At 37.9% G+C, this 25,240-nt stretch overlaps 2 protein-coding genes across 2 annotated transcripts; both read right to left on the bottom strand.

Annotated features, from left to right (window-relative positions):
* Positions 1-1,987: 1,987 nt before the first annotated feature.
* Positions 1,988-6,103, bottom strand: LOC147626184 (beta-fructofuranosidase, soluble isoenzyme I-like). The gene is made up of 6 exons (XM_086816301.1): positions 5,384-6,103; positions 4,264-5,135; positions 3,811-3,972; positions 3,151-3,428; positions 2,537-2,627; positions 1,988-2,366 (listed from the first exon to the last, which is right to left on the bottom strand). The coding sequence occupies exons 1-6, from the start codon at positions 5,802-5,804 to the stop codon at positions 2,175-2,177; spliced, it is 2,016 nt and encodes a 671-aa protein (XP_086672427.1). The 5' UTR covers positions 5,805-6,103; the 3' UTR covers positions 1,988-2,174.
* A 14,942-nt stretch (positions 6,104-21,045) lies between these two features.
* Positions 21,046-25,161, bottom strand: LOC147626183 (beta-fructofuranosidase, soluble isoenzyme I-like). Its single transcript, XM_086816300.1, has 6 exons — positions 24,442-25,161; positions 23,322-24,193; positions 22,869-23,030; positions 22,209-22,486; positions 21,595-21,685; positions 21,046-21,424 (listed from the first exon to the last, which is right to left on the bottom strand). Exons 1-6 carry the CDS (start codon positions 24,860-24,862, stop codon positions 21,233-21,235), a joined length of 2,016 nt encoding a protein of 671 aa, XP_086672426.1. The 5' UTR covers positions 24,863-25,161; the 3' UTR covers positions 21,046-21,232.
* Between the last annotated feature and the right edge of the window lie 79 nt (positions 25,162-25,240).

Below are 25,240 nucleotides of genomic sequence, written 5' to 3'. Positions count from 1 at the left end.
TCAACCCTTTATTAGAAATTCTATTCTAGAGAAATTACATCAGCCACCTTATGTGGGGCAGCATTGAGGTATTTCATCTACATTCCAGACTATCTCTAGTGACTTATATTGGCCTAAAATGAAATATAATGTAGCTAGATTTATTTCTAAATGTGATATTCATCAAAAAGTGAAAAGTTATAAGGATAAGAAACTTGGTTTGCTTATACCTCTCCAATCACTAACGCTCAAGAACATATTTCTACGGATTTTATCATTGGTTTTTCTACTATGAGACTGCAAGCCATAATGATATGATTTGTACTATTGTTGATAGATTTAGCAAGCATGCATATTTTCTTCCTTGTAAAAAGACTCTTACTACACATCAAGCTGCACACTTGTTTATTAAACAGATTTTCACACATCATGGTTTACCACAAGTAATTGTTTCTGATTGAGATTCTAAGTTTTGTAGTGAATACAATGTTTGATAATTTAGCCACTAAGTTGGATCTTTCCACTACATTTCATCCTGAATCTAATGGTTAAACTGAAGTAACAAATAACGCAATATTGAATTTACTTCGTGCATATGTTTCATCATAACCTAAACAATGAGATAAGTATATCTATGTTTTGCAATTTACAAACAATAGCACACCATATTCATCCACTGGAAAAGCACCTTTTGCATGGCAAAGTTTTACCTACTCTTATCACTCAACACTATTGAAGTTACATATCAATTCATCATTGATTTTACTTCCATTCATGATCATGTTCATAAAGATATTTCTAATGCACAAGAGCAATACACTAAACATGCTAATAAGAAAAGAAAGCACATGGTTTTTTAAGTAGATTAATATGTTTTGCTTTGTATTGAAAAGGGACATCTTAAAAGTGTTGAGGCCAACCTTGTTGTTAAGTTAGCTCCTCGTTTTTATGGTCCTTTTCAAATTACTCAAAAACTCAATGACCTAGTATATAAGCGTTTACTTCCTTCTCATTGGAGAATTTATAATTCTTTCCATATCAATCTGTTGAGATTTTATAAGAGACCACTTCTTACACATCTTGTATATGAGGAAGCACCTAGGCTTGATAACAAGGTAGAAGAACTTCAACACCTGAAGCTATTATTGACCATGAGACCACTACCACTACCACTACCACTTGCACAAGTACAATGTATAATAGATATCTTTTTACCTTTAAAAATCATCCCCAAGAGAATGCTAGATGGATGCCTGAATCCCAAGCAAGAGAAATGTCGCGATTTGTTCGTCCGTCGCTTTGTTGTTAATTGAAAATGCCTAATTACCACTATACTTGTGGCATGACACTTGGGTGATTTCGAATATTCTATATGTAAGACATGAGTTTAGGGATGGCTGGAACTAAGTGTTAGATTTAATGCTTATATGTTGTTGTGTAATTTTAGCATTTGTTGCTATTGTGTAATATGTTTGAATGGATAACTTATAGGTTGGTGAGATTCACGAGCTTTGTGCCCGTAAGCCGATGTATGGCTGAGACATGATGGTAGATGGTGATTTGAAAGAAGATTCTCATTTTTTATATTTTGACAATAGTATTTACTACGCGATATTTTGTATTATTGTTATCTTTTAAGAAACAATGTGAAATATACATCCTCCTTGTAAATAACTTTTATGAGCTCAAATGACACCATTAGCTATAACTAGGAAACCTTCATGATTTTTAATTTATATGATTATTGAATTTAATATCAGAACGAGTATTAACTTTTTGTGTTGTTACACCAAATTCAACATCTCAATGTGAACCTTGATTTGCTTACATGCCCTAGCTTATAATCATGCTAAAGCTACTAAACTTACGTAAGATGGACTTGCAAAAAGAAAGACATTCCATTTATTAGCAAGAAAGCCTTTGATCAAAGATCCCTAACAAGTGGATTTATTTTAAAAAAAGATCTTGCACTAAATAACAAGAGAAACACTTTCAGGAAGTGTAGAAGTTAAATAGCAAAATTTTGGTTTCGAAATTAATAATTATCAAAGACCTCTTTCCATGATTGTGTGAATACTCCCTTGAACCATCATTCCACAATTTCAATATCCCACTTGACATTCTATTGGTCAATGATGATGAAGCAATATTGTTTACATTTCATCTTTTATTCTTGTGAAATTAAACAAAATTAATCACGCACCATAATCATGCAAATCGGCACTTGAAAGTCTCCATGCTTCAAAGTGTTTTAATGAGACTTGCATGCTTCCATTGTTGAATAAAAATAGATTGGCTGAATTATTCAAGGCAATTGTTGGGTATACTCTAGAAGTGGCAATCGTCCTTCCTCCTTGTGCAAATGTTTCAATAATTGAGTGATCCACCTGTAATTAGATGAGTTAATAATACTAACCTCGACATTGTTGTTAACCATTCAATTATGTCAATAAGTATATACTTTAGGTGATTCCCATATAAATAAATGGTATAGGTGGTTCCATTTTAACATCATTTACATTTGCATTAGTATAAAAATGAGAGGTTGTACGCTCACAATAATACGAAGAGATAATTGGTCTTCATCCTCCAAAATAGTAACAAACCCTCCATGGACACCATTATCAAGGTTTGATGCTAATGATGATCTGCAAAGGAAAACATAAACATAAGATGCCGCAAAACATAATTTAAGTTAATACATAATTGACCTACAAAGAGAATATTAAAATATAGAAATAACCTACATTGAATAGATTATGGTATGGTTTTCAATTAATATTTCCTAGTTCTTGATCATTAAAAAAGAAACTAAATCTTAAACAAATTTTATAAAGTAAACATGCACATGTATGCACTTTAAATCCCATGTATCCCTTACATTTGCAAACATGCACATGTCTACAAATAAGCATGTTGCATGTGCAAACATATATATACCACACTTGGGTTGTTTTGTGTACACTAGCATGAATGTAAGCATCAATGCTAGAACACCCTCTTGATATCCCATGCATGCTCGAGCGCGCACAAATGTGCATACACATAGAGAGAGAATCATTGCCTATAGAAACATGATCGACAAGTGCATGTGTCCTTCAAGGTGCTTGAAATCAAGATTTATAGCTTGGAAGCATACATTACTTTGATATTGCAATTAATTTCAATTACCTGCTTAAGTCATTGCATATAAGAGTCCTCCAAGACACAGAGGAGGTCCCTTTGTCACGATCTTGTATCGGAGAGAGATAAAAGTAAACTCCACTTCGCTCTTGTAGATCCTCTGATGATAAAACAAAAACTCCAAATGGCCCAAAAATGCCAGTATGCTCAGCACCACTTGGACTACATTCAAGTAGTGATGATTCACTTTCGAAAGTAGGAAAACCTAAGTCTTCATCTATGTAGAGGGCTTTGAGTGGGTTGATGAAGCTCAAAATAATGTCCCACTAAGTAGATGGACATGCAAAAGTAAGTATCATGGCACTTGTTAAAACCAGAACCGAAGGAAATTTAGTGAACACTCAAATTCATAATCTTCAAACCCAAAAAAAAAAAAAGGTATGTAGGCAAAGATTTGAGGTTCTCTATTTCTTGTGTTTTTCATAAAGCAAGTCTCAAAAATGATGGAACATATCAAGCTCTAGCAATCCCAAAAAAATGGAGGATTTTCTTATATTATAGCTTTAAATTTAATGAACGTAGTGAATAAACAAACAATGAATCAATAAACTAGTTTGTATTTGACTTTTTTTTATACCTATGAACTAGACTAGTCACTTCACATGATATTAAACTTATTTAAATATAACAATGAAGGGCATTCCTTACCTGTGCCCCTTGAGCCCCTTCAACTTCCATGATTGAGCCACTTTCCAACACGACATTGTCAAGTGTGATGTTGCTTTCATAAAGACTTGTGAGTTCCTCAATGGGCCATTGGATCAAGTTTTCTCTTGTTGCGTTGTCGAACCAAACTTGTCTCGGGATTCCCTAGAAAATTTAGTGGGTCTACATTTAGCACATGTGAGAATAGTTAAAGGCATGTCACGCCATAGCCGAATTCCCAATTTAACCAAGGATTTGAGAGTCGAGACTAATGTATATTACAGGACTTCATTCATCAAAATCAATAAATACAACTAGCGATCCCCTTTCTATATGTGTGCCAGTGGTGCTTCGGCAGCAGTTGCGTTAAAAAGGCAAACGTTAAACTTGGCCTACTGACGGATCATTCAGGAACTGGCTAGAAAAGGTTGGTAACACTAAAGTAATCGACGATACCTGAACTCCCGACCAGCCCTTGATAATGTCGTCTTGTCGGGCGTCGGACTCGTTGATCCAGCCAAACAGAATCCGTCGTTGCTTGACGGGGTCGTAGAAGGTTTTGGAGGCGTAGTATCGGCCGTAGTCGTATCTGAAACCGAAGGTGAGGTCCAGAGCGGGATTATCGGGAGCGAAGGTGAAGCTCTGCGGGTCGTACGTGCCGATGGTGTAGAAGTCGATCCTGGTGTCGTCCATGCTGGCCTTGAGCACGTGCTTCACCCCCTCGCCCGCCGCCGAGGTGTCCAGGCCTGTGGGATCGCCGGAAGCCAAGATCGGGTAGAAATCCACGCATTCCCACATTCCCGTGCCATTTACCCGGTGCAGAACCGTGTCTGGCAGCAGCGTCCAGTTGACGAAGTCGGCGCTTCGGTAGAGAAGGGCGATGCCTGCGTGGGCGGGTCGGAGCTGGGAGCCCACGGCGAGCGTCCAGAGGCTGTCGTTGCCCAGCCAGGCCGTGGTGGGGTCGCGGAAGTCTGTGTAATTGATGCCGGGAGGGGGGCTTATGACTGGGTTCTGGGCGATCTTGGTCCAATTGAGCAGCAGGGGGTCGGAGGGGTCCGTCGGGAAAGCCACGTTCTGCAGCTGCACCGACTCGCTCGTGGAGCCCGTGTAGATGATGCCCGGAATCCCGCCTGGCAGCATGGTAGCGGACCCCGTCCACACTCCGTTATAGTCATACCAGTGATCCGGCACCATGGCTAGTTGCTCCAGGTAGAGCCAGTGTATGAGGTCCCTGGACACGGTGTGCCCCCACGAGATGAGGCCCCAGTACGACTCCACCGGATTATACTGGTAGAAGAGGTGGTACCATCCTTGGTAGTAGAGGGGAGCTGCACTACACCGCAACCACACTAATTCTTACAATTTCAACAATACGCAGGGATTTGTGACATCATTATGAGAGAGCAATCATCGAATCTCACCATCCGGGTCTTGTATAGTTGATTAATGCGCCAGCAGTACAGAGTGACGACATGAAAGTGCACGTTAGCATTTGAGTACTCTCTACAACAAAACCACACCAGCAGCATAGCTAGACGTACAAGAGAGATCACAGCGTTTGGGTTATAATAATTACCGTTCATCCAATGGTGTGCGGGCTGGAAGTGGAAAGCGGTGCGCAGAGCTAGCTGGGCGGACTCATTCCATGGAAAATCATCTCGTACTTTCATGTCGAAATCCGTGGGCTCCTTGCTTTGAGGGGTGTAACCAGACCACCAATTATACTCGCTGCGGCCAGATGATCCGCCCTCAATTATATGGCCTGATTTCGACGAGGAGGCGGCCAGTTGATCCAAGGACCCAGGCCCAGGTCGCACAGAAAGTAGAGCTATCAAGGCGCAGCATACCACAGCACTAGTGCAAAGGATCACTCCACTTATGCAAGGTTTGCCGCAGGGCGCAGCTGCCGAGCTCCCCTGCAGTTTCTCGCCAATGAGAGGTCGGAGGTAGTCTCCCTCTTCACCGGGAACTGCAGCTGATCTGCGGCACGTCTCCATTGAGATCGAGCGCCAACCGTATGAGCCTTTCTTCTCACCTTGTGCGAGAAAGGGCCCGCAATGAGGATACAACACTGGTCTTCAAAGCCCATTTTAAACTGCAAAAGAAAGGTTTGAAATTTTGTTAGGAAATGGGCGTAAATTTTGTTGAGAAATGGGTTTTTTACTACTTCGTTGTAGCTAGTTGAGCACTGGCAGAGTAGAAGCTACACACGAGAACCATGTTTCTGCTGTCAGCCTTGAAGGTTGCAGCTAGCAGGGCCGTCATCACACCACCTTTACGCTAGTGCGAAGTCGGGTGAGTTGTGGGTCCAAACTCCAAAGACCCCCTCTTCCTCAGCACTATCTCCCAGGACCCATACCCTTCCGGAACTTCATCAAATTGGAGATAGTGTTGAGGGCCCCCCCCCCCAAAGGATGATTGAGACTTCCCAACAGGCCCAACTTTTATTTATCCCGGGAATCGTGGCACTGGCGTACATCACGACTTATCTATCACAGGTTCAAGAATAGAGAGAGAAACACATAGAGCGAAAGCGAACGAAAAAGCATGGGGCATTACACAATCACTAGGTAGCAAGTAAAATAAGCACAGTTTTTTCTTTTCTTTTCTGCCACATGTGACTCTCTTTAGCATCATCTCCTCTCCTCTTCTCCAACCACGTGGCAACAATGTACAACAGTAGGCAATATGTTTCTCCCCTCTAACCACGACATACGTAGGAGCAGTTGTGTACAGGGTGGCAACAGTGTACAACAGTAGGCAATATGTTTCGCCCCTCTAACCACCACCACATACGTAGGAGCAGTAGTGTACAGGGTGGCAACAGTGTATAAGAGTAGCTAACCACCACATACGTAGCAGTAGTGTACAAGGGTGGGCAGTAGAGCAGCAGCATGGGCCTCCCAGCCTCTAAACAACGCAACACCACACACTAAGCGTGCACTATTCAATGCTTCTGCAAATCATCGGGTTTAGTAATAATACAAAAGTCTTATGTGTACGACCTTACTCTCTAGTGTAAAAACGTGCAATTTTATCATCTTGTAAATAAAGAAAATATTTAAATGCAACATATTCTTTTCCTTTTGTTATCTTCGGGTACACTAGTAGAGAAGATGGTAAGTGGACAAGTACCAATTACCCCCACTTAAAGGACACAAAAAAAGACTAGTTTCTTATGCAGTTAGAATATCCTTTTAGGATATCTTTTTTTTCCAAGATTGTTGCCCCATGATTAATGACCCAAGATTTGGAAGGCCTATCCGTGTTGCTCTACAATGCTTGTGGTTAAACAATACAAAGGCACATCATATTATTGATGTGAAAAATTATTATACATCAAAGCAAAATATGAAGGAGTTTCCACAGGGAGGCTTCGTTAAATGAAGCCTCATATAGTAAATGCAACTAAGCCAACACCTTGAACTTTACCAAATAAGGCTGAGTTGGAAAATGTAGAAGAAAATGAAGCCTTCAACATTTATTTCCACAAAATTCAACGCTTCTTCGAGTGTGTTGCCCCTGAGGAAACTTCCCATATGACGGCAAAAAAATATTAGCCCTTCTACGTCTACCCTAGTGGAGAGTTTGGCAAGACCAAGGGCAAGACATAATATCTTTGAAAAAATAAACATATAACAAGATTAGTAAAAATTTCTACAAAATAATCTTTATGGGGCAAGATTTTTTTTCCCTCCTTTCAATCCGAGGAATCCTTTACTTCCATCGAAAATAATCCATATTGAAAAAAATTATAAAAATATTAATGCATAGCCCAAACGAAGTCTCCTTGATGCTTGTGTTGTCTTGTAGATATGGCATTCTTAGGCTAATTGTTGCTACTCTTCAATACTACATAGGATGGAGAAATGGGGAGGGGGTAGGTCTTTTTTATAGAGACTTGAAGAGAACCCCATGAAGGGCTCAGCATGCTCAACAAACCATATGATTAGAATAGTGTAGCCAAAAAGGGAGTGCCACAACTATACAACTTAGAACACATTGCCATGTGGTAGATCTATGCCCCTAACCACCACAAACCTACCCATGTTAAATTTCACATGTCCAGGAGGTTTTCAACCTAATGTGTCTTACATGTCCTATGAAATACTCACATCGATCTCCAAGGGGGCTAAATATTGCAAGGATCGTATAGTTACAAAACTTGTTTTTGCATTGGTTGATTGTGTAGCCAAGTGTGTTCTTATATTAACTGGTAAGAAGACTATATGGTCAATACTTGTGATTAAAAATGAATTTAATGTAATACTCTTTAAGGGAACCTAGAGAATCTAATTAACCTGCATCAATTCATAAGCATGGCCCAAGTGCTAATGTAATATTTTTAAATGCTTATAGATACATGTAAGACAATATGTAGTGGTATCATTAGTGTTGGTTCTCTCCTATTTTGATAAAATGGGTTTGGCTCCTTTTGAAGTCACAATTTGGTATTTACTTAGTGGTGTGATCATCTCGACCAAAGGCATTATAACTTGTGGCCCTAAAGTAATCACAATATTAACAGGCACCTATGGGGATTTAAACTCAAGACCTCCCCTCCCAAGTCACAAGCCCGCACTACTGGGTTATGTGCTGGCCGATCTAATAAACTTAAATTAAATTTAAATTATACAATATAATATGAATATTAAAATTCTTTTACACATGCTTAATGTTGCATATCTTTTGCCACATCATTGTTTTAAAAAGGATTCCTCTACTATGAGTTTCCATGTCTTTCCAACCAACAAGAAGTGGACCGATTGGTTGGCCTTCAGGCTCATAATCTTCATGAACCTCCATGTGCAATTATATTACGTACCATGTCTCAATATAATCTTCATTGGGTCAAGATTCTTAAAAATCATAAGTTGTTTAAATATATTATAGACCCCTTTACAAAGTCACAACTCCTTTATCTATTTGGAGAATATTGTAGAGCCATGTCTGAGGTACACAATGATAAGGGGTTATAAAATGGAAGCAAGGATTTCATTTGACTAAACTTTATCCATATGTATTTAAATAGTGATGATCCATGGGAAAAAGTGTCCCTAATTTATAGAACTTGTTGGTGCTATTATTTAGCAAGCTTCCTTTTACTAACTTTACAAGTTTTCTATACACTTTTTTATTTAAAGGCATCGAACTCATCACCCATAATTGCATACTAAAGTTATAATGTTTCATACACATTAGCCACTTTAATTCGACAAGTAGACAATACGACCATAAAATGTTAATAACTTCTTTTATTAACTCTAATTCCACCCCCATTTTGTACACAACGAAGATATGTAATGGAGATCTTAACTTGATTTATTGAGTAATTTTTGCATGTAATTTCTATTTTAAAATAATTACTATATATTTTGAAAGTATACAAAAAGGCAGTTTTTTTATATAGCACATCTTTATACCAAAAATTAGGTATTTCTACTTGCTTGAATGGTCCAAGGATAGATAATTATCAAGACAATGTGCCCATATGGTCAAATTTCATTCTTAATGGTTAGATTTTTTGACATCTCCAATGGAAATTTACTCCAAAGTCTTAAAGCAATTGAACATAACTAATAAATTAATTATAAAAAAATAACAAACAAAATTTGGTTTAATTTGAGTAAAAAAAAGGTCTATTTTCATCTATTTTATGTGAAAATAGCTCTACTTGAGAAGTTTCTTCTCTTCCAAGCCTAAACTAAGCTTGGTAAAGTCGACCAAACATCAGTGGAGACTCCTAAGGTGGCCATGCATGTGGCCACGTGTGTAATATCTTACTTACATATGGCATTCATTCCACCTCAACAAGTGCCACCTAATTATTAATGACATGAAATACTACGTCACATGGATTAACACATCATCAAGGAGGGAGAGTTGCCACCTCATCTTGAGTTGGTGCCACTTGTCACACCTATATGCCACGGCAACAAAGTCAAGCATACCATATCATCAATTTGAGTTCCCATAACATCACCTCCCATGCATGGATGCATCCATTCATGGTTTCACATACATGTAAAATAAGATATATTTAATTTATAGATAATCCATACATATATAATACTCTTATAATATTTATATTTTAAATAAAAATATACAACAATAAGAAAATATATTATTTCACCTCTATAATTTTTTAAAAATTAGCTCTATTTATTAATTTATTGAATATAATTATATATATTTTAACATACTTTTAATTTTTTAAATTTTAAAATAATAAATTTTACTTTTAAAAATAAATAACATATATATATTAAATAACATATTATTTTAAAGTTAAAAGAAATATATTTTATCTTCTTCTTAAAATATATTTTCTTTATTTTTTATAATTTTAAATTTTAAATATTTAATTTAAAGAATATATTATATTAAAATCCTCTCCATTTTAAAATCTACCCAAAGATATTATGCAAATTTAATTAAAAAAAGATATATCTATTAATCTATAATCATCTAATTGAATAAGAAAATGTTATCTTATGAATTAGAACATCCAATACAATGCAAGATAAGAGAGTATTGTTTCCCACAAATGCACATACTTCTATGCTCATTTCATTCAATCATAGCTTAGTGTCTAGTCTTAGTAGCTTTTTTTTAAACAATGGGCTCATAAAGTCATAGGAGTAATAGATCTGATAGGAATAGAAAACCCCCTGCTCATGTGGCTTAAGAAGCGGAGAGAAAGAGGATATAGCTTGCGAGTGGAAAAGAGAGTAGAGAGCAAGCCAATGGGCAGTCTCGCTAATGTTGGCGAGCCACCACCACCCTCACCTCCTCCACATGAGCCTCTTCCACCTCTCCCTACTTGCCCCCTTGGTTTACTTGAAGCATGTGAGCCTCCCCTTTCTCCTCCTAGTGAAAGTGTGAATGTAAAAGCCACCATAAGCAAGCCAACCATACATCATCGTATGTCCAAGATCATTCGTAATTTCTTTCAAGATCTCACTCCCTTGTCACAATCTGTTCTCTTCACATCCCTTATTGACCACAATTTGTTCTCTTCACATCCCTTATTGACCATACTGAAGTAGTTGAGTGTAGGACTATTGTTGAGATTGGTGAGCGTCAAGAGAGGAGAGTGGATGCTAAGGTTCTTAATAGTGTTTCACTCAAATGCATCCATCAAGGAGAGGAATATCTCGGATGCATTGGCTGCTTATTGCGCTACTGTAGGAGCCATTTATAGACCCCACATGGCAGCGAGATGAGAAGTACCTCTCGCATTCTTTACATAGCACCCTGGACTCTTATAGGTGGTTCTTTGAGGCAAAGAACTGATGCTGATGATGCTGGGGTACTGTGGGCTTCTAGTGGTCATAGTCCTAGGTATAATCATTTGATTAATGATAGCACCAAGGCACTTCTAGACAAATTTTGGGAGGAGAATTGTAGATCTTTGCCAGTGTTCAAGAAAGCATTGCAAAAAAGAGTCTCAAAGGATGTGTTCATCGAACATGGGGGGCTTGTTTTCTTGAGGTGAGTCAAACTGCATTATATACCCAGTTTGTGGAGGCACACCCTCACCTCAAGATCGGCCAAAGATCTTTCGAACGATGCAAACTATGGTTTGTGCACTACTCTCATCAGCGTGACACGTGTTGTCAATACCATGTGGAGTTTAAACTTTACAATGCTGTGTTTTGTTTCCCTAGTGGGAACAATGGGAGGCCCACACGATTTGATACACTCTTTTGTGTCCACACAAGCCATATGCCTTATACTTTCATGTGTGGAGGGGACGTGTGGTGCATGTGGGGGATTGGTAGAGCTGCCTATGCTTAAGGGGGATGTTAGTGACATTGAGGTAGTGCATTGGTGGCAATATGAGTATGTAGTATGCCCGCTCGATGGTGGGGGGCGATCCAGGAGGTTGCAGCTCATGGAGAAACATACTCCACATGCATTGTTCACAGTACTTCTTTTAGAGAGCACATCTAACCTTATATACGACACACCCATTGTGGCAAGTGGCAGGATCGTTAGTTTCATACGTGCTTGGAGCAGTTTCCCATTGGTGGTGTTATCTCAATGTGGTGGATTTTGTTGAGAACTATATATTCTCGCCCTACCAAGAGATACAGTCTGAGTACTACTTTTCAGAGCAAGTATAATATCTTTGATTGGTTTGTGATGTAATAGATGGCATTTGACCATTGTCTTGATAAAATTGTATTACACTTTAGGTGGCTATTTTGGTGCACATTAGGCGATTCCCACGGATTGTGACACGGTAAGAATCAGTTATTGATGTAAATATTGGTTCGGGAAAGTTCTTTTGTTCCCCACATGTCTGTAAGATCTTGCAAAGAAACAAATCAATTATTATGGGATTATTCATAAAGACTTAATTGTTTCTCGAAGAACGAATCACACTCCTTATATGCATCGGGAGACAAGAGCAAATGGATGCTATGAGGAGGGTACACGCGGAGGAAGTGCGAGCAAAGGACAAAATGCTAGAAGACTTTCAAGGCTAGGTAAAAAGGGAAAAAGGGGCAAAAGAAGACTTGCAAGAAAGAATCTAGGAAGAAATCGGCCAGAGGTGCATGGGTGTCTCGAAGCGGACTGTTATTAAATATATGCAAAATTTAATCCAGACAGCTCAGCAAAACAGGTAGGTGCCCTGCGACCTTCCAACTAGGACGAAATTGCAAAATTCATGAACCAGTTGAAAGCGTCTAAGACAGATAGACAAGGCCAAAGCAGCTCTCAAGCACGAGCATCAAGATAAGGAAGAAACCCCTCCCCCGGATCCAGAGCACTGTGGGGAAGCAGCGGGCTCTTATGATTCGCAGATCCGGGTGGTGAGGAGCCAACAACTCATTCGAAAAGTGACTCTGCTAATGCCTCTTGCCAATGGAGTCACCAAGCAGAAAGGGAAAGGAGGGTGCTGAAGACAGAACCTGGAAGAATACCGCCCTATGGGTGGAAATGGAGTTGAGGAGGGAAAAGAAGGCCAAAGAACCTGAGCATACCATCTTTGAAAAGGTATCATCACCACCCCAGAGCAAATAGAGTCCCATGCCTTTGCACAGCAGGCATGGCTATGGAAACAATGAAGAGGGGAAGGGCAAGGTATCCAAAGGCGTGGCCCATTAATGTGCAATTCCAACAAACCAAAAAAGATAGTAAGATTAGCTATCATACTTTCTATTTTATCAAATTTGATGGCCAAAAGGATACTCATCTTTGTGCTTCATGATTAAGTCAACTAGAAAATTACTTTTCAAAATGGGACAAGATAAAACATGTTGCTAACCATCTGGTTGACCATGCATCATTATGGTGGAATGTTCTTCGTAATAGCCATGATAAACCAACTACTTAGGTGGAATTATAATGTAAGGTAAAGTCCATCTTCCCCACCCCCCCCCCCCCAAAGTTTTAATCTTAAAGCTCATCGTGCATGGGACAATTTGACTATGTCGGATTGCGAGATGATGCAACCCATGCATGCATGTACGAAATCACTTGCGTATGCATAAGGTAAGCTACGATCTCGCCTAGATCTAGAAAAGCATCCAAATCTAAACTCTTCTAGGAGAGTTTATAAATAATGAAGAATGTGGGAATATAAAATTCCATTTAAATTAGCTCCTCATAACACTCACCAACTCTCCTCAAAACTTTGTAGTAGGGACCATAATACCGATAATCTAATTGGTGTTGTTGTAGCCCTTGAGAGAACTATAATACTGATGAGCTAATTGATGTTGGTATTTCCCTTGGGAGAACCATATCTTGATTTGGGGATTCTTAAAAACACATAATTTCCTTCTTTGAACTCCAATGGTCTTCTATGAGCATCCTCATAGTGCTTCATCCTTTCCAAGATTTGGCTTTGAAATTTTCCCATTAAATACATTTTTAGGAGGAATTGTGAAAGTCAGCTACTTTTAAAAATTACTAGTGTGATTTAAAGTGGAATAATTGAGTTGAAAAGATTGCCTGAATGGACGATTATTATCCACAAAAAGATTGTATGGAAGAGGGCCTTGCATAGGCCGAACAAATTTACCAATGAAGCGAAGATTTTTCTTTGTGTCGTGAGCTAGAGAAATAGCTTCATAGAGATAAGGAGGTTTAAACATATTCACCTCTGCTCGCATACCTTCTTTGAGACCATCTTTGTATTTTTGTTGCAAAGTATCATCAAGGACATCCTCAAGCATGGGAAGATGTAGTGAACTCTACCAAAAATGCTTTGTATATTAAGATATACAGTGTCATGATCATCCAAGAACACTTGCTCCATGCATGATGTGCTTGTAGATGAAACTAGGAAAACACTCCTTGACTTTGTCTTGAAAATCAACCCAAGTGATTGGTTTGTCGCGGTAGCATGATGTAGTATATTCTACCATAAAGATGCCTTATCCACCATGTGATTTAGTAGCACATTTGATCTTATTATTTTGTGAGAAACTTTCATCCATAAAATAATCATCAAACTAGCTTAACCATGAAAGAATAGAGCAGCCATCCTTTTTACTATTAAAATTTGTAAAAGTAAAAGAGTGACAACTTATTTTCTGCACGTGTTAAACATCAAAGCTACTTTGAGAATTTTGGCGGTGCGGTCATCCTCTTGAGAATTTTTGGCCTGAATGCACTTCGCATGCTCCAATAAGGATTCCACATGAATGCATCGTTGTTGCTCTTCTTCCAATTGAGCTTGAATTAAAGAAAACTTTTGATTGAGTGTTGACTCAAAAAGTGGAGAGTTGGTGAAGCCATGATTATTGTCGATATACAAATCATTATCACTTGAAGAAGGATTCATTGTGAATTTTGTTGATGAAATTGGAGATTTGTTACCTCGTTTGCACAATGCAAACACGATCGAGTTAATCAAAATAACATCATGTGCCGAATGTAAGTAGAGGTTTACCTTGCGTTGTATAAGCCAAAGAAGAAATATAATTCTACCACGACCAAGTTTCTTCGGTGTGTTGTTTTTGACCACCACCACAAAATAAAGATTTATAGGCATTGTAGAGGAGGGTTCACTAGATACCAGAATTGATAATGAAGAGGTTAGCATACTCACACACGAACATTGATTATGAGCCTTGCAAACAACTTTGCACATGAATTAAACTCAAAATTGATGGAGGAGCTAAGAAAAAAATTCTAGGGTTTTATGGGATTTTGTACATTTTTAGATTTTTTTGTTAAAATAATTTTTAGAAAATAGATAATAAGATTCGAAATTTTTAAAAAATATGGTTAAAAATTTAAAACTCTCAGGGAAGCTATGGAAAATTTAAACATGTGTTTTGGGGAAAAAAACTTTAAAAAATAGTTTTTATGGGCTTTTTAAGCTTAAAAGCTTGTGAGCTTGTAAATTGCAAGCTTCAAAACCATGGTTTTTCACAAAAACAAATTAGTGGAAAAGAAGGGAGTCTATTTGGAGTTGCATACAGCCATTGATTGTTGGAGAGGGTGAAAGTAAAACTTTTAATCATGTGTAAGCATATTTGAAGCCTTATGCTTCCAGAATACATCTATGGTGCCCGATTAAGAAAAGAGGATTACTATAGAGAAAGATGATTTTGGAATTTTGAGTGTGTTTGTGAAACCATAAATGGTTATCCACATCTTGTGGACCTTGGGACAATAGCCAATGTATAAAATCATCTCTAGCTGCTTTCAAGGCTTGATTGAAACCTTTGTGGCAAATTATAAAAAATAAATAGCCATGATACCATTTTAATGATTTTCATTTCATAATGTTTGGCTTATGGAAAGTTATTTCCACCCTTTTGGTGAGAGGCTAAATCATCTTAACTACATGCAAGCTTTCATGGTGATTGTTCTCCTTTCCCATATCTTAGCTTTCAAGTTTTGCACCTCATTTTTATGCTATTATTTTGTGGAACTTCCTCACTAAGTTTATGAACTTAAGTTGAAGGTTTAGGAGTTTGGAAAGGTTGAGGTTGAGCTATACTATGAGATTCCATCAATTTGTTAACTACTTAAACTTGAAAGGTTGAGGTTGAGCTATACCATGAGATTCTATCAAATTTGTTAACTACTTCAACTTTGAAGAAGTACTAATATAACCACATTTTTACTTCAAAGAAGTATTGATGTGACTAAATGTTTACTAGAGTTATAAGTTGCAATTTAAGATACTCCACATAAGGGACGTCATAATCTTTATCATTTCCTTCTTCTTTTTCTCTACATGTAGTGATTTCACTCTAATATTATTTTTTCATTTCTCTAAGTGGTATCTCTTTTTAATGTTAATTTAAGTCTTTATCCTTCTTACCTAGTGGATTTAGTTGTATTTTTAAGTTTTATTTAATTTACAACAATAGAAAAAGGAATCACCAAAAGTAAACATAATTACTTTCTCAATTTTTAAAGTTTTCAATCCGTTTCCTCTATTCCCGTTGGAGTAATCTATGGGTTGTATACAATCCTTGTTAAATATATGTAAAACGTTGTGTTGCAAAGTACTAAAATGCCTAAAAGATTTGATAGGAGAAGAGTGATGGGTCATCTCACAATCTAAGAGCTATGAGCAAAGAGCTACGTGGCAAGAAAAGATAACTTAAAACACGAGTATTGTAGGGTGGAAGAGCTAATAAAGTTGTGATAAATAAAGCACTTGTAAAAGTAAGGAATAATAGGTTTACACATGAACTAGCTATAGATGTGGTGCACACTCGATTAAAGGTGAAAGAGAGAAATAGGAAGATGACGTATTTCACATTAATTTTACCGATGTAAACTTATGTGAGGACTTCTCGCTATGTGCATTGTGTACTGCTTCATTTCTTTATTGTTTGTTCTTTGCTTTATTATTGTTGAATTGCTGGATTCTTTGATCTTGACCCTTGTGAAAGGTCGTTTGACAAAACCACTAAAAGATTTTGAAGCTTTGGAGAATTTAGAAGTACGATTCTCCTATTAGAACCTGGGCACACCATTTTTCTTTTCACAATTCAAAGTAAGAGTTCTAGAAAAGGCAAGAGTATGAGGACAAAACATGTTAATCTCCACTCTAATCTTTGGATCTGACCCTGAAATAAACTTCCTTTTATGCTTCTTTTCATGCACTTTTTCAATGGAGTACATTTGAATAAGGGCATTTTCAATGTAAGTGTGGAGGACAAGAAGTACTCCTAACCTTGATCCTCATTCTTTTTCACCACACACTTTACTTAAAATGAAAGGAAAAATTTAAGATAAAGAAATTACAATCTTGCATGACAATGGTAGTACACATGATTTTATTTGTGAATGTCTTGCACATGCTCTTCATCTTGACATAATTCCTTCTCATTTTAAAGTAAAGGCTTGCTTTCAAATTCAAAAGTATAATTACACTAAGAAAGTGAAGAATCTTGCTTTATCTATTGCACAATTTTCTGATGAACATACTTTCTTTGTAGAATCTTTGTATAGTATTGACATAATTTTGGGAATGGAATGGCTTTTCGACATCATTACACACCACATATTGATTGTGAAAAGCACACAATGTCTTTTATGCATCATGGTAAGAATGTTTGTTTACAAGGAATGTATGAAGGCATGGTAAGAATGTTTGTTTTTACAAGGAATATCTGAAGGCAACGATCGACCACTTTTGAGGAAGAGGGAGAAAACTTTCTTAATTTTTTGGTTATAACTAGCTTAGTGTTAATGAACCATCTCCCAAGGTTACATCACGTGACTCTTTTCTTTCTAAATTTTTTGATTATTTCCTCAATGTGTTACCTCCTAGACTACTTGTGCATGTCCTAAGGATCATCAAATAGATATTATTCCTGGAAGTGCACTGCCTTGTAGAGCACCTTCTAGAGTTAACCCTTTTGAGCAAAGATAAATTTAGTCTCAAATAAGGGATTTAATATCTCAAGGACTCATTAGACCAAGTAGTTCACTATATGGAGCACCAAACCTTCTTGGTTATTGTAATAAAGAAGAAAAATGGTACTTATCGCCATATGTGTAGACTACAAGGCTCTCACAAACAAAAACACTGTCAAGAATAGATTTCCAATTCCTAGAGTTGATGATCTTCTCAACAAATTAAGGGGAGCCAGCATCTTTAGAAAAATTGATCTAAAATCTGGATATCATCAAGGAAGAATGGCGGGTCAAGATATCTATAAAACTGCTTTTAGAACTCATACTAGTCACTTTGAGTTTTTAGTAATGACATTCAGTCTTAATAATGCTCCTGCAACTTTTAGTCATATAATGAATAGGATCTTTCTTGGCCATCAAAACTTTGTGGTTGTCTTTTTCAATTATATCTTAGTTTTTAGTAAGTTTAAAGAAGAGCACAAAAAACACTTGAAAATTGTATTTAATTTGCTCAAGGAAAATGAACTTTACCTTAATCGTAAAAAGAGTAGCTTCTTCAAGAGTGAGATTGAGTATTTGAGATATATAGTTTGCTAAGGGAATCCATGTTGATCCCAAGAAAATAAAAACTATTGCATCATGACCACGACCTAAGAATCTTCATGATTTATGATCTTTTCTAGGGTTGTATAGCTATTATTGCAAGTTTGTCCATAATTTTGCATATAAGGCGCAATATCTTGATGAACTTGTCAAAGAAAACCAAACCTTATGAATAGATTTAATTTCAAGAGAAATATTTTCTTGCATTAAAATATGCACTTACTCAGACACCTATGTTACGATTACGTGATTTTTCACGTCCTTTCTTTGTGGTTTTTTTTGTAAACCGATGCCAGTAGTAAGGGCATTGGTGTTGTGTTAATACAAGATGGTCATCCTATTGCTTTTCGAGAGTAGGAAATTTCATCTTGCTGAAAGTAAGTATAGCACCTATGACAAAGAGTTGTCTGTCGTAGTCCATGCATTAAAAAATTTGAAAACATTACTTGATGGGTTTAGAGTTTCTTATAAAAATTGATTCAGCAGAGTATTAAACACTGACTTTCTCAACCACTTATTTCAGATAGACATATTAAATGGGTAGCTTTTATTCAAAGTTTTCAAACTGTTATTCAATACCAACCTGGTAAAGAAAATGTAGTTATTGTTGATGCTTTAAGTAGAATACCTTCCATTCAAAATATATATGTAATTGAGAATACATCTTCTGACTCAATGCATGAGACTTATAACCAAGACTCTAACTTTAGTGACATTTGATCTAGATTGAGAGAAAATCATTGGAATCCTTTTGTTAAGTATTCCTATGATGATGGATATCTTTTCTTTCAGAAAATATTATGCATTACTCAACCCTTTATTAGAAATTCTATTCTAGAGAAATTACATCAGCCACCTTATGTGGGGCAGCATTGAGGTATTTCATCTACATTCCAGACTATCTCTAGTGACTTATATTGGCCTAAAATGAAATATAATGTAGCTAGATTTCTTTCTAAATGTGATATTCATCAAAAAGTGAAAAGTTATAAGGATAAGAAACTTGGTTTGCTTATACCTCTCCAATCACTAACGCTCAAGAACATATTTCTACGGATTTTATCATTGGTTTTCCTACTATGAGACTGCAAGCCATAATGATATGATTTGGACTATTGTTGATAGATTTAGCAAGCATGCATATTTTCTTCCTTGTAAAAAGACTCTTACTACACATCAAGCTGCACACTTGTTTATTAAACAGATTTTCACACATCATGGTTTACCACAAGTAATTGTTTCTGATTGAGATTCTAAGTTTTGTAGTGAATACAATGTTTGATAATTTAGCCACTAAGTTGGATCTTTCCACTACATTTCATCCTGAATCTAATGGTTAAACTGAAGTAACAAATAACGCAATATTGAATTTACTTCGTGCATATGTTTCATCATAACCTAAACAATGAGATAAGTATATCTATGTTTTGCAATTTACAAACAATAGCACACCATATTCATCCACTAGAAAAGCACCTTTTGCATGGCAAAGTTTTACCTACTCTTATCACTCATTTGTAACACTATTGAAGTTACATATCAATTCATCATTGATTTTACTTCCATTCATGATCATGTTCATAAAGCTATTTCTAATGCACAAGAGCAATACACTAAACATGCTAATAAGAAAAGAAAGCACATGGTTTTTTAAGTAGATTAATATGTTTTGCTTTGTATTGAAAAGGGACATCTTAAAAGTGTTGAGGCCAACCTTGTTGTTAAGTTAGCTCCTCGTTTTTATGGTCCTTTTCAAATTACTCAAAAACTCAATGACCTAGTATATAAGCATTTACTTCCTTCTCATTGGAGAATTTATAATTCTTTCCATATCAATCTGTCGAGATTTTATAAGAGACCACTTCTTACACATCTTGTATATGAGGAAGCACCTAGGCTTGATAACAAGGTGGAAGAACTTCAACACCTGAAGCTATTATTGACCATGAGACCACTACCACTCGCACAAGTACAATGTATAATAGATATCTTTTTACCTTTAAAAATCATCCCCAAGAGAATGCTAGATGGATGCCTGAATCCCAAGCAAGAGAAATGTCGCGATTTGTTCGTCCGTCGCTTTGTTGTTAATTGAAAATGCCTAATTACCACTATACTTGTGGCATGACACTTGGGTGATTTCGAATATTCTATATGTAAGACATGAGTTTAGGGATGGCTGGAACTAAGTGTTAGATTTAATGCTTATATGTTGTTGTGTAATTTTAGCATTTGTTGCTATTGTGTAATATGTTTGAATGGATAACTTACAGGTTGGTGAGATTCACGAGCTTTGTGCCCGTAAGCCGATGTATGGCTGAGACATGATGGTAGATGGTGATTTGAAAGAAGATTCTCATTTTTTATATTTTGACAATAGTATTTACTACGCGATATTTTGTATTATTGTTATCTTTTAAGAAACAATGTGAAATATACATCCTCCTTGTAAATAACTTTTATGAGCTCAAATGACACCATTAGCTATAACTAGGAAACCTTCATGATTTTTAATTTATATGATTATTGAATTTAATATCAGAACGAGTATTAACTTTTTGTGTTGTTACACCAAATTCAACATCTCAATGTGAACCTTGATTTGCTTACATGCCCTAGCTTATAATCATGCTAAAGCTACTAAACTTACGTAAGATGGACTTGCAAAAAGAAAGACATTCCATTTACTAGCAAGAAAGCCTTTGATCAAAGATCCCTAACAAGTGGATTTATTTTAAAAAAAGATCTTGCACTAAATAACAAGAGAAACACTTTCAGGAAGTGTAGAAGTTAAATAGCAAAATTTTGGTTTCGAAATTAATAATTATCAAAGACCTCTTTCCATGATTGTGTGAATACTCCCTTGAACCATCATTCCACAATTTCAATATCCCACTTGACATTCTATTGGTCAATGATGATGAAGCAATATTGTTTACATTTCATCTTTTATTCTTGTGAAATTAAACAAAATTAATCACGCACCATAATCATGCAAATCGGCACTTGAAAGTCTCCATGCTTCAAAGTGTTTTAATGAGACTTGCATGCTTCCATTGTTGAATAAAAATAGATTGGCTGAATTATTCAAGGCAATTGTTGGGTATACTCTAGAAGTGGCAATCGTCCTTCCTCCTTGTGCAAATGTTTCAATAATTGAGTGATCCACCTGTAATTAGATGAGTTAATAATACTAACCTCGACATTGTTGTTAACCATTCAATTATGTCAATAAGTATATACTTTAGGTGATTCCCATATAAATAAATGGTATAGGTGGTTCCATTTTAACATCATTTACATTTGCATTAGTATAAAAATGAGAGGTTGTACGCTCACAATAATACGAAGAGATAATTGGTCTTCATCCTCCAAAATAGTAACAAACCCTCCATGGACACCATTATCAAGGTTTGATGCTAATGATGATCTGCAAAGGAAAACATAAACATAAGATGCCGCAAAACATAATTTAAGTTAATACATAATTGACCTACAAAGAGAATATTAAAATATAGAAATAACCTACATTGAATAGATTATGGTATGGTTTTCAATTAATATTTCCTAGTTCTTGATCATTAAAAAAGAAACTAAATCTTAAACAAATTTTATAAAGTAAACATGCACATGTATGCACTTTAAATCCCATGTATCCCTTACATTTGCAAACATGCACATGTCTACAAATAAGCATGTTGCATGTGCAAACATATATATACCACACTTGGGTTGTTTTGTGTACACTAGCATGAATGTAAGCATCAATGCTAGAACACCCTCTTGATATCCCATGCATGCTCGAGCGCGCACAAATGTGCATACACATAGAGAGAGAATCATTGCCTATAGAAACATGATCGACAAGTGCATGTGTCCTTCAAGGTGCTTGAAATCAAGATTTATAGCTTGGAAGCATACATTACTTTGATATTGCAATTAATTTCAATTACCTGCTTAAGTCATTGCATATAAGAGTCCTCCAAGACACAGAGGAGGTCCCTTTGTCACGATCTTGTATCGGAGAGAGATAAAAGTAAACTCCACTTCGCTCTTGTAGATCCTCTGATGATAAAACAAAAACTCCAAATGGCCCAAAAATGCCAGTATGCTCAGCACCACTTGGACTACATTCAAGTAGTGATGATTCACTTTCGAAAGTAGGAAAACCTAAGTCTTCATCTATGTAGAGGGCTTTGAGTGGGTTGATGAAGCTCAAAATAATGTCCCACTAAGTAGATGGACATGCAAAAGTAAGTATCATGGCACTTGTTAAAACCAGAACCGAAGGAAATTTAGTGAACACTCAAATTCATAATCTTCAAACCCAAAAAAAAAAAAAGGTATGTAGGCAAAGATTTGAGGTTCTCTATTTCTTGTGTTTTTCATAAAGCAAGTCTCAAAAATGATGGAACATATCAAGCTCTAGCAATCCCAAAAAAATGGAGGATTTTCTTATATTATAGCTTTAAATTTAATGAACGTAGTGAATAAACAAACAATGAATCAATAAACTAGTTTGTATTTGACTTTTTTTTATACCTATGAACTAGACTAGTCACTTCACATGATATTAAACTTATTTAAATATAACAATGAAGGGCATTCCTTACCTGTGCCCCTTGAGCCCCTTCAACTTCCATGATTGAGCCACTTTCCAACACGACATTGTCAAGTGTGATGTTGCTTTCATAAAGACTTGTGAGTTCCTCAATGGGCCATTGGATCAAGTTTTCTCTTGTTGCGTTGTCGAACCAAACTTGTCTCGGGATTCCCTAGAAAATTTAGTGGGTCTACATTTAGCACATGTGAGAATAGTTAAAGGCATGTCACGCCATAGCCGAATTCCCAATTTAACCAAGGATTTGAGAGTCGAGACTAATGTATATTACAGGACTTCATTCATCAAAATCAATAAATACAACTAGCGATCCCCTTTCTATATGTGTGCCAGTGGTGCTTCGGCAGCAGTTGCGTTAAAAAGGCAAACGTTAAACTTGGCCTACTGACGGATCATTCAGGAACTGGCTAGAAAAGGTTGGTAACACTAAAGTAATCGACGATACCTGAACTCCCGACCAGCCCTTGATAATGTCGTCTTGTCGGGCGTCGGACTCGTTGATCCAGCCAAACAGAATCCGTCGTTGCTTGACGGGGTCGTAGAAGGTTTTGGAGGCGTAGTATCGGCCGTAGTCGTATCTGAAACCGAAGGTGAGGTCCAGAGCGGGATTATCGGGAGCGAAGGTGAAGCTCTGCGGGTCGTACGTGCCGATGGTGTAGAAGTCGATCCTGGTGTCGTCCATGCTGGCCTTGAGCACGTGCTTCACCCCCTCGCCCGCCGCCGAGGTGTCCAGGCCTGTGGGATCGCCGGAAGCCAAGATCGGGTAGAAATCCACGCATTCCCACATTCCCGTGCCATTTACCCGGTGCAGAACCGTGTCTGGCAGCAGCGTCCAGTTGACGAAGTCGGCGCTTCGGTAGAGAAGGGCGATGCCTGCGTGGGCGGGTCGGAGCTGGGAGCCCACGGCGAGCGTCCAGAGGCTGTCGTTGCCCAGCCAGGCCGTGGTGGGGTCGCGGAAGTCTGTGTAATTGATGCCGGGAGGGGGGCTTATGACTGGGTTCTGGGCGATCTTGGTCCAATTGAGCAGCAGGGGGTCGGAGGGGTCCGTCGGGAAAGCCACGTTCTGCAGCTGCACCGACTCGCTCGTGGAGCCCGTGTAGATGATGCCCGGAATCCCGCCTGGCAGCATGGTAGCGGACCCCGTCCACACTCCGTTATAGTCATACCAGTGATCCGGCACCATGGCTAGTTGCTCCAGGTAGAGCCAGTGTATGAGGTCCCTGGACACGGTGTGCCCCCACGAGATGAGGCCCCAGTACGACTCCACCGGATTATACTGGTAGAAGAGGTGGTACCATCCTTGGTAGTAGAGGGGAGCTGCACTACACCGCAACCACACTAATTCTTACAATTTCAACAATACGCAGGGATTTGTGACATCATTATGAGAGAGCAATCATCGAATCTCACCATCCGGGTCTTGTATAGTTGATTAATGCGCCAGCAGTACAGAGTGACGACATGAAAGTGCACGTTAGCATTTGAGTACTCTCTACAACAAAACCACACCAGCAGCATAGCTAGACGTACAAGAGAGATCACAGCGTTTGGGTTATAATAATTACCGTTCATCCAATGGTGTGCGGGCTGGAAGTGGAAAGCGGTGCGCAGAGCTAGCTGGGCGGACTCATTCCATGGAAAATCATCTCGTACTTTCATGTCGAAATCCGTGGGCTCCTTGCTTTGAGGGGTGTAACCAGACCACCAATTATACTCGCTGCGGCCAGATGATCCGCCCTCAATTATATGGCCTGATTTCGACGAGGAGGCGGCCAGTTGATCCAAGGACCCAGGCCCAGGTCGCACAGAAAGTAGAGCTATCAAGGCGCAGCATACCACAGCACTAGTGCAAAGGATCACTCCACTTATGCAAGGTTTGCCGCAGGGCGCAGCTGCCGAGCTCCCCTGCAGTTTCTCGCCAATGAGAGGTCGGAGGTAGTCTCCCTCTTCACCGGGAACTGCAGCTGATCTGCGGCACGTCTCCATTGAGATCGAGCGCCAACCGTATGAGCCTTTCTTCTCACCTTGTGCGAGAAAGGGCCCGCAATGAGGATACAACACTGGTCTTCAAAGCCCATTTTAAACTGCAAAAGAAAGGTTTGAAATTTTGTTAGGAAATGGGCGTAAATTTTGTTGAGAAATGGGTTTTTTACTACTTCGTTGTAGCTAGTTGAGCACTGGCAGAGTAGAAGCTACACACGAGAACCATGTTTCTGCTGTCAGCCTTGAAGGTTGCAGCTAGCAGGGCCGTCATCACACCACCTTTACGCTAGTGCGAAGTCGGGTGAGTTGTGGGTCCAAACTCCAAAGACCCCCTCTTCCTCAGCACTATCTCCCAGGACCCATACCCTTCCGGAACTTCAT

This window comes from Cibotium barometz, chromosome 22, assembly GCF_041138505.1.
Source record: "Cibotium barometz isolate CiBa-2024 chromosome 22, ASM4113850v1, whole genome shotgun sequence".
Lineage (NCBI taxonomy): Eukaryota > Viridiplantae > Streptophyta > Polypodiopsida > Cyatheales > Cibotiaceae > Cibotium > Cibotium barometz.
This window is presented reverse-complemented; position numbering and strand designations above follow the sequence as displayed.

Coding starts and splice junctions, on each gene's coding strand:
- LOC147626184 (XM_086816301.1), bottom strand. CDS start 5,804: ATGGAGACGTGCCGCAGATCAGCTGCAGTTCCCGGTGAAGAGGGAGAC. Junction 2,628..3,150: donor ATATGCAATGACTTAAGCAG/GTAATTGAAATT, acceptor TTTCCTTTGCAG/ATCATCATTAGCATCAAACC. Junction 2,367..2,536: donor AATTATCTCTTCGTATTATT/GTGAGCGTACAA, acceptor ATCTAATTACAG/GTGGATCACTCAATTATTGA.
- LOC147626183 (XM_086816300.1), bottom strand. CDS start 24,862: ATGGAGACGTGCCGCAGATCAGCTGCAGTTCCCGGTGAAGAGGGAGAC. Junction 23,031..23,321: donor AGGGCTGGTCGGGAGTTCAG/GTATCGTCGATT, acceptor TAAATTTTCTAG/GGAATCCCGAGACAAGTTTG. Junction 21,686..22,208: donor ATATGCAATGACTTAAGCAG/GTAATTGAAATT, acceptor TTTCCTTTGCAG/ATCATCATTAGCATCAAACC.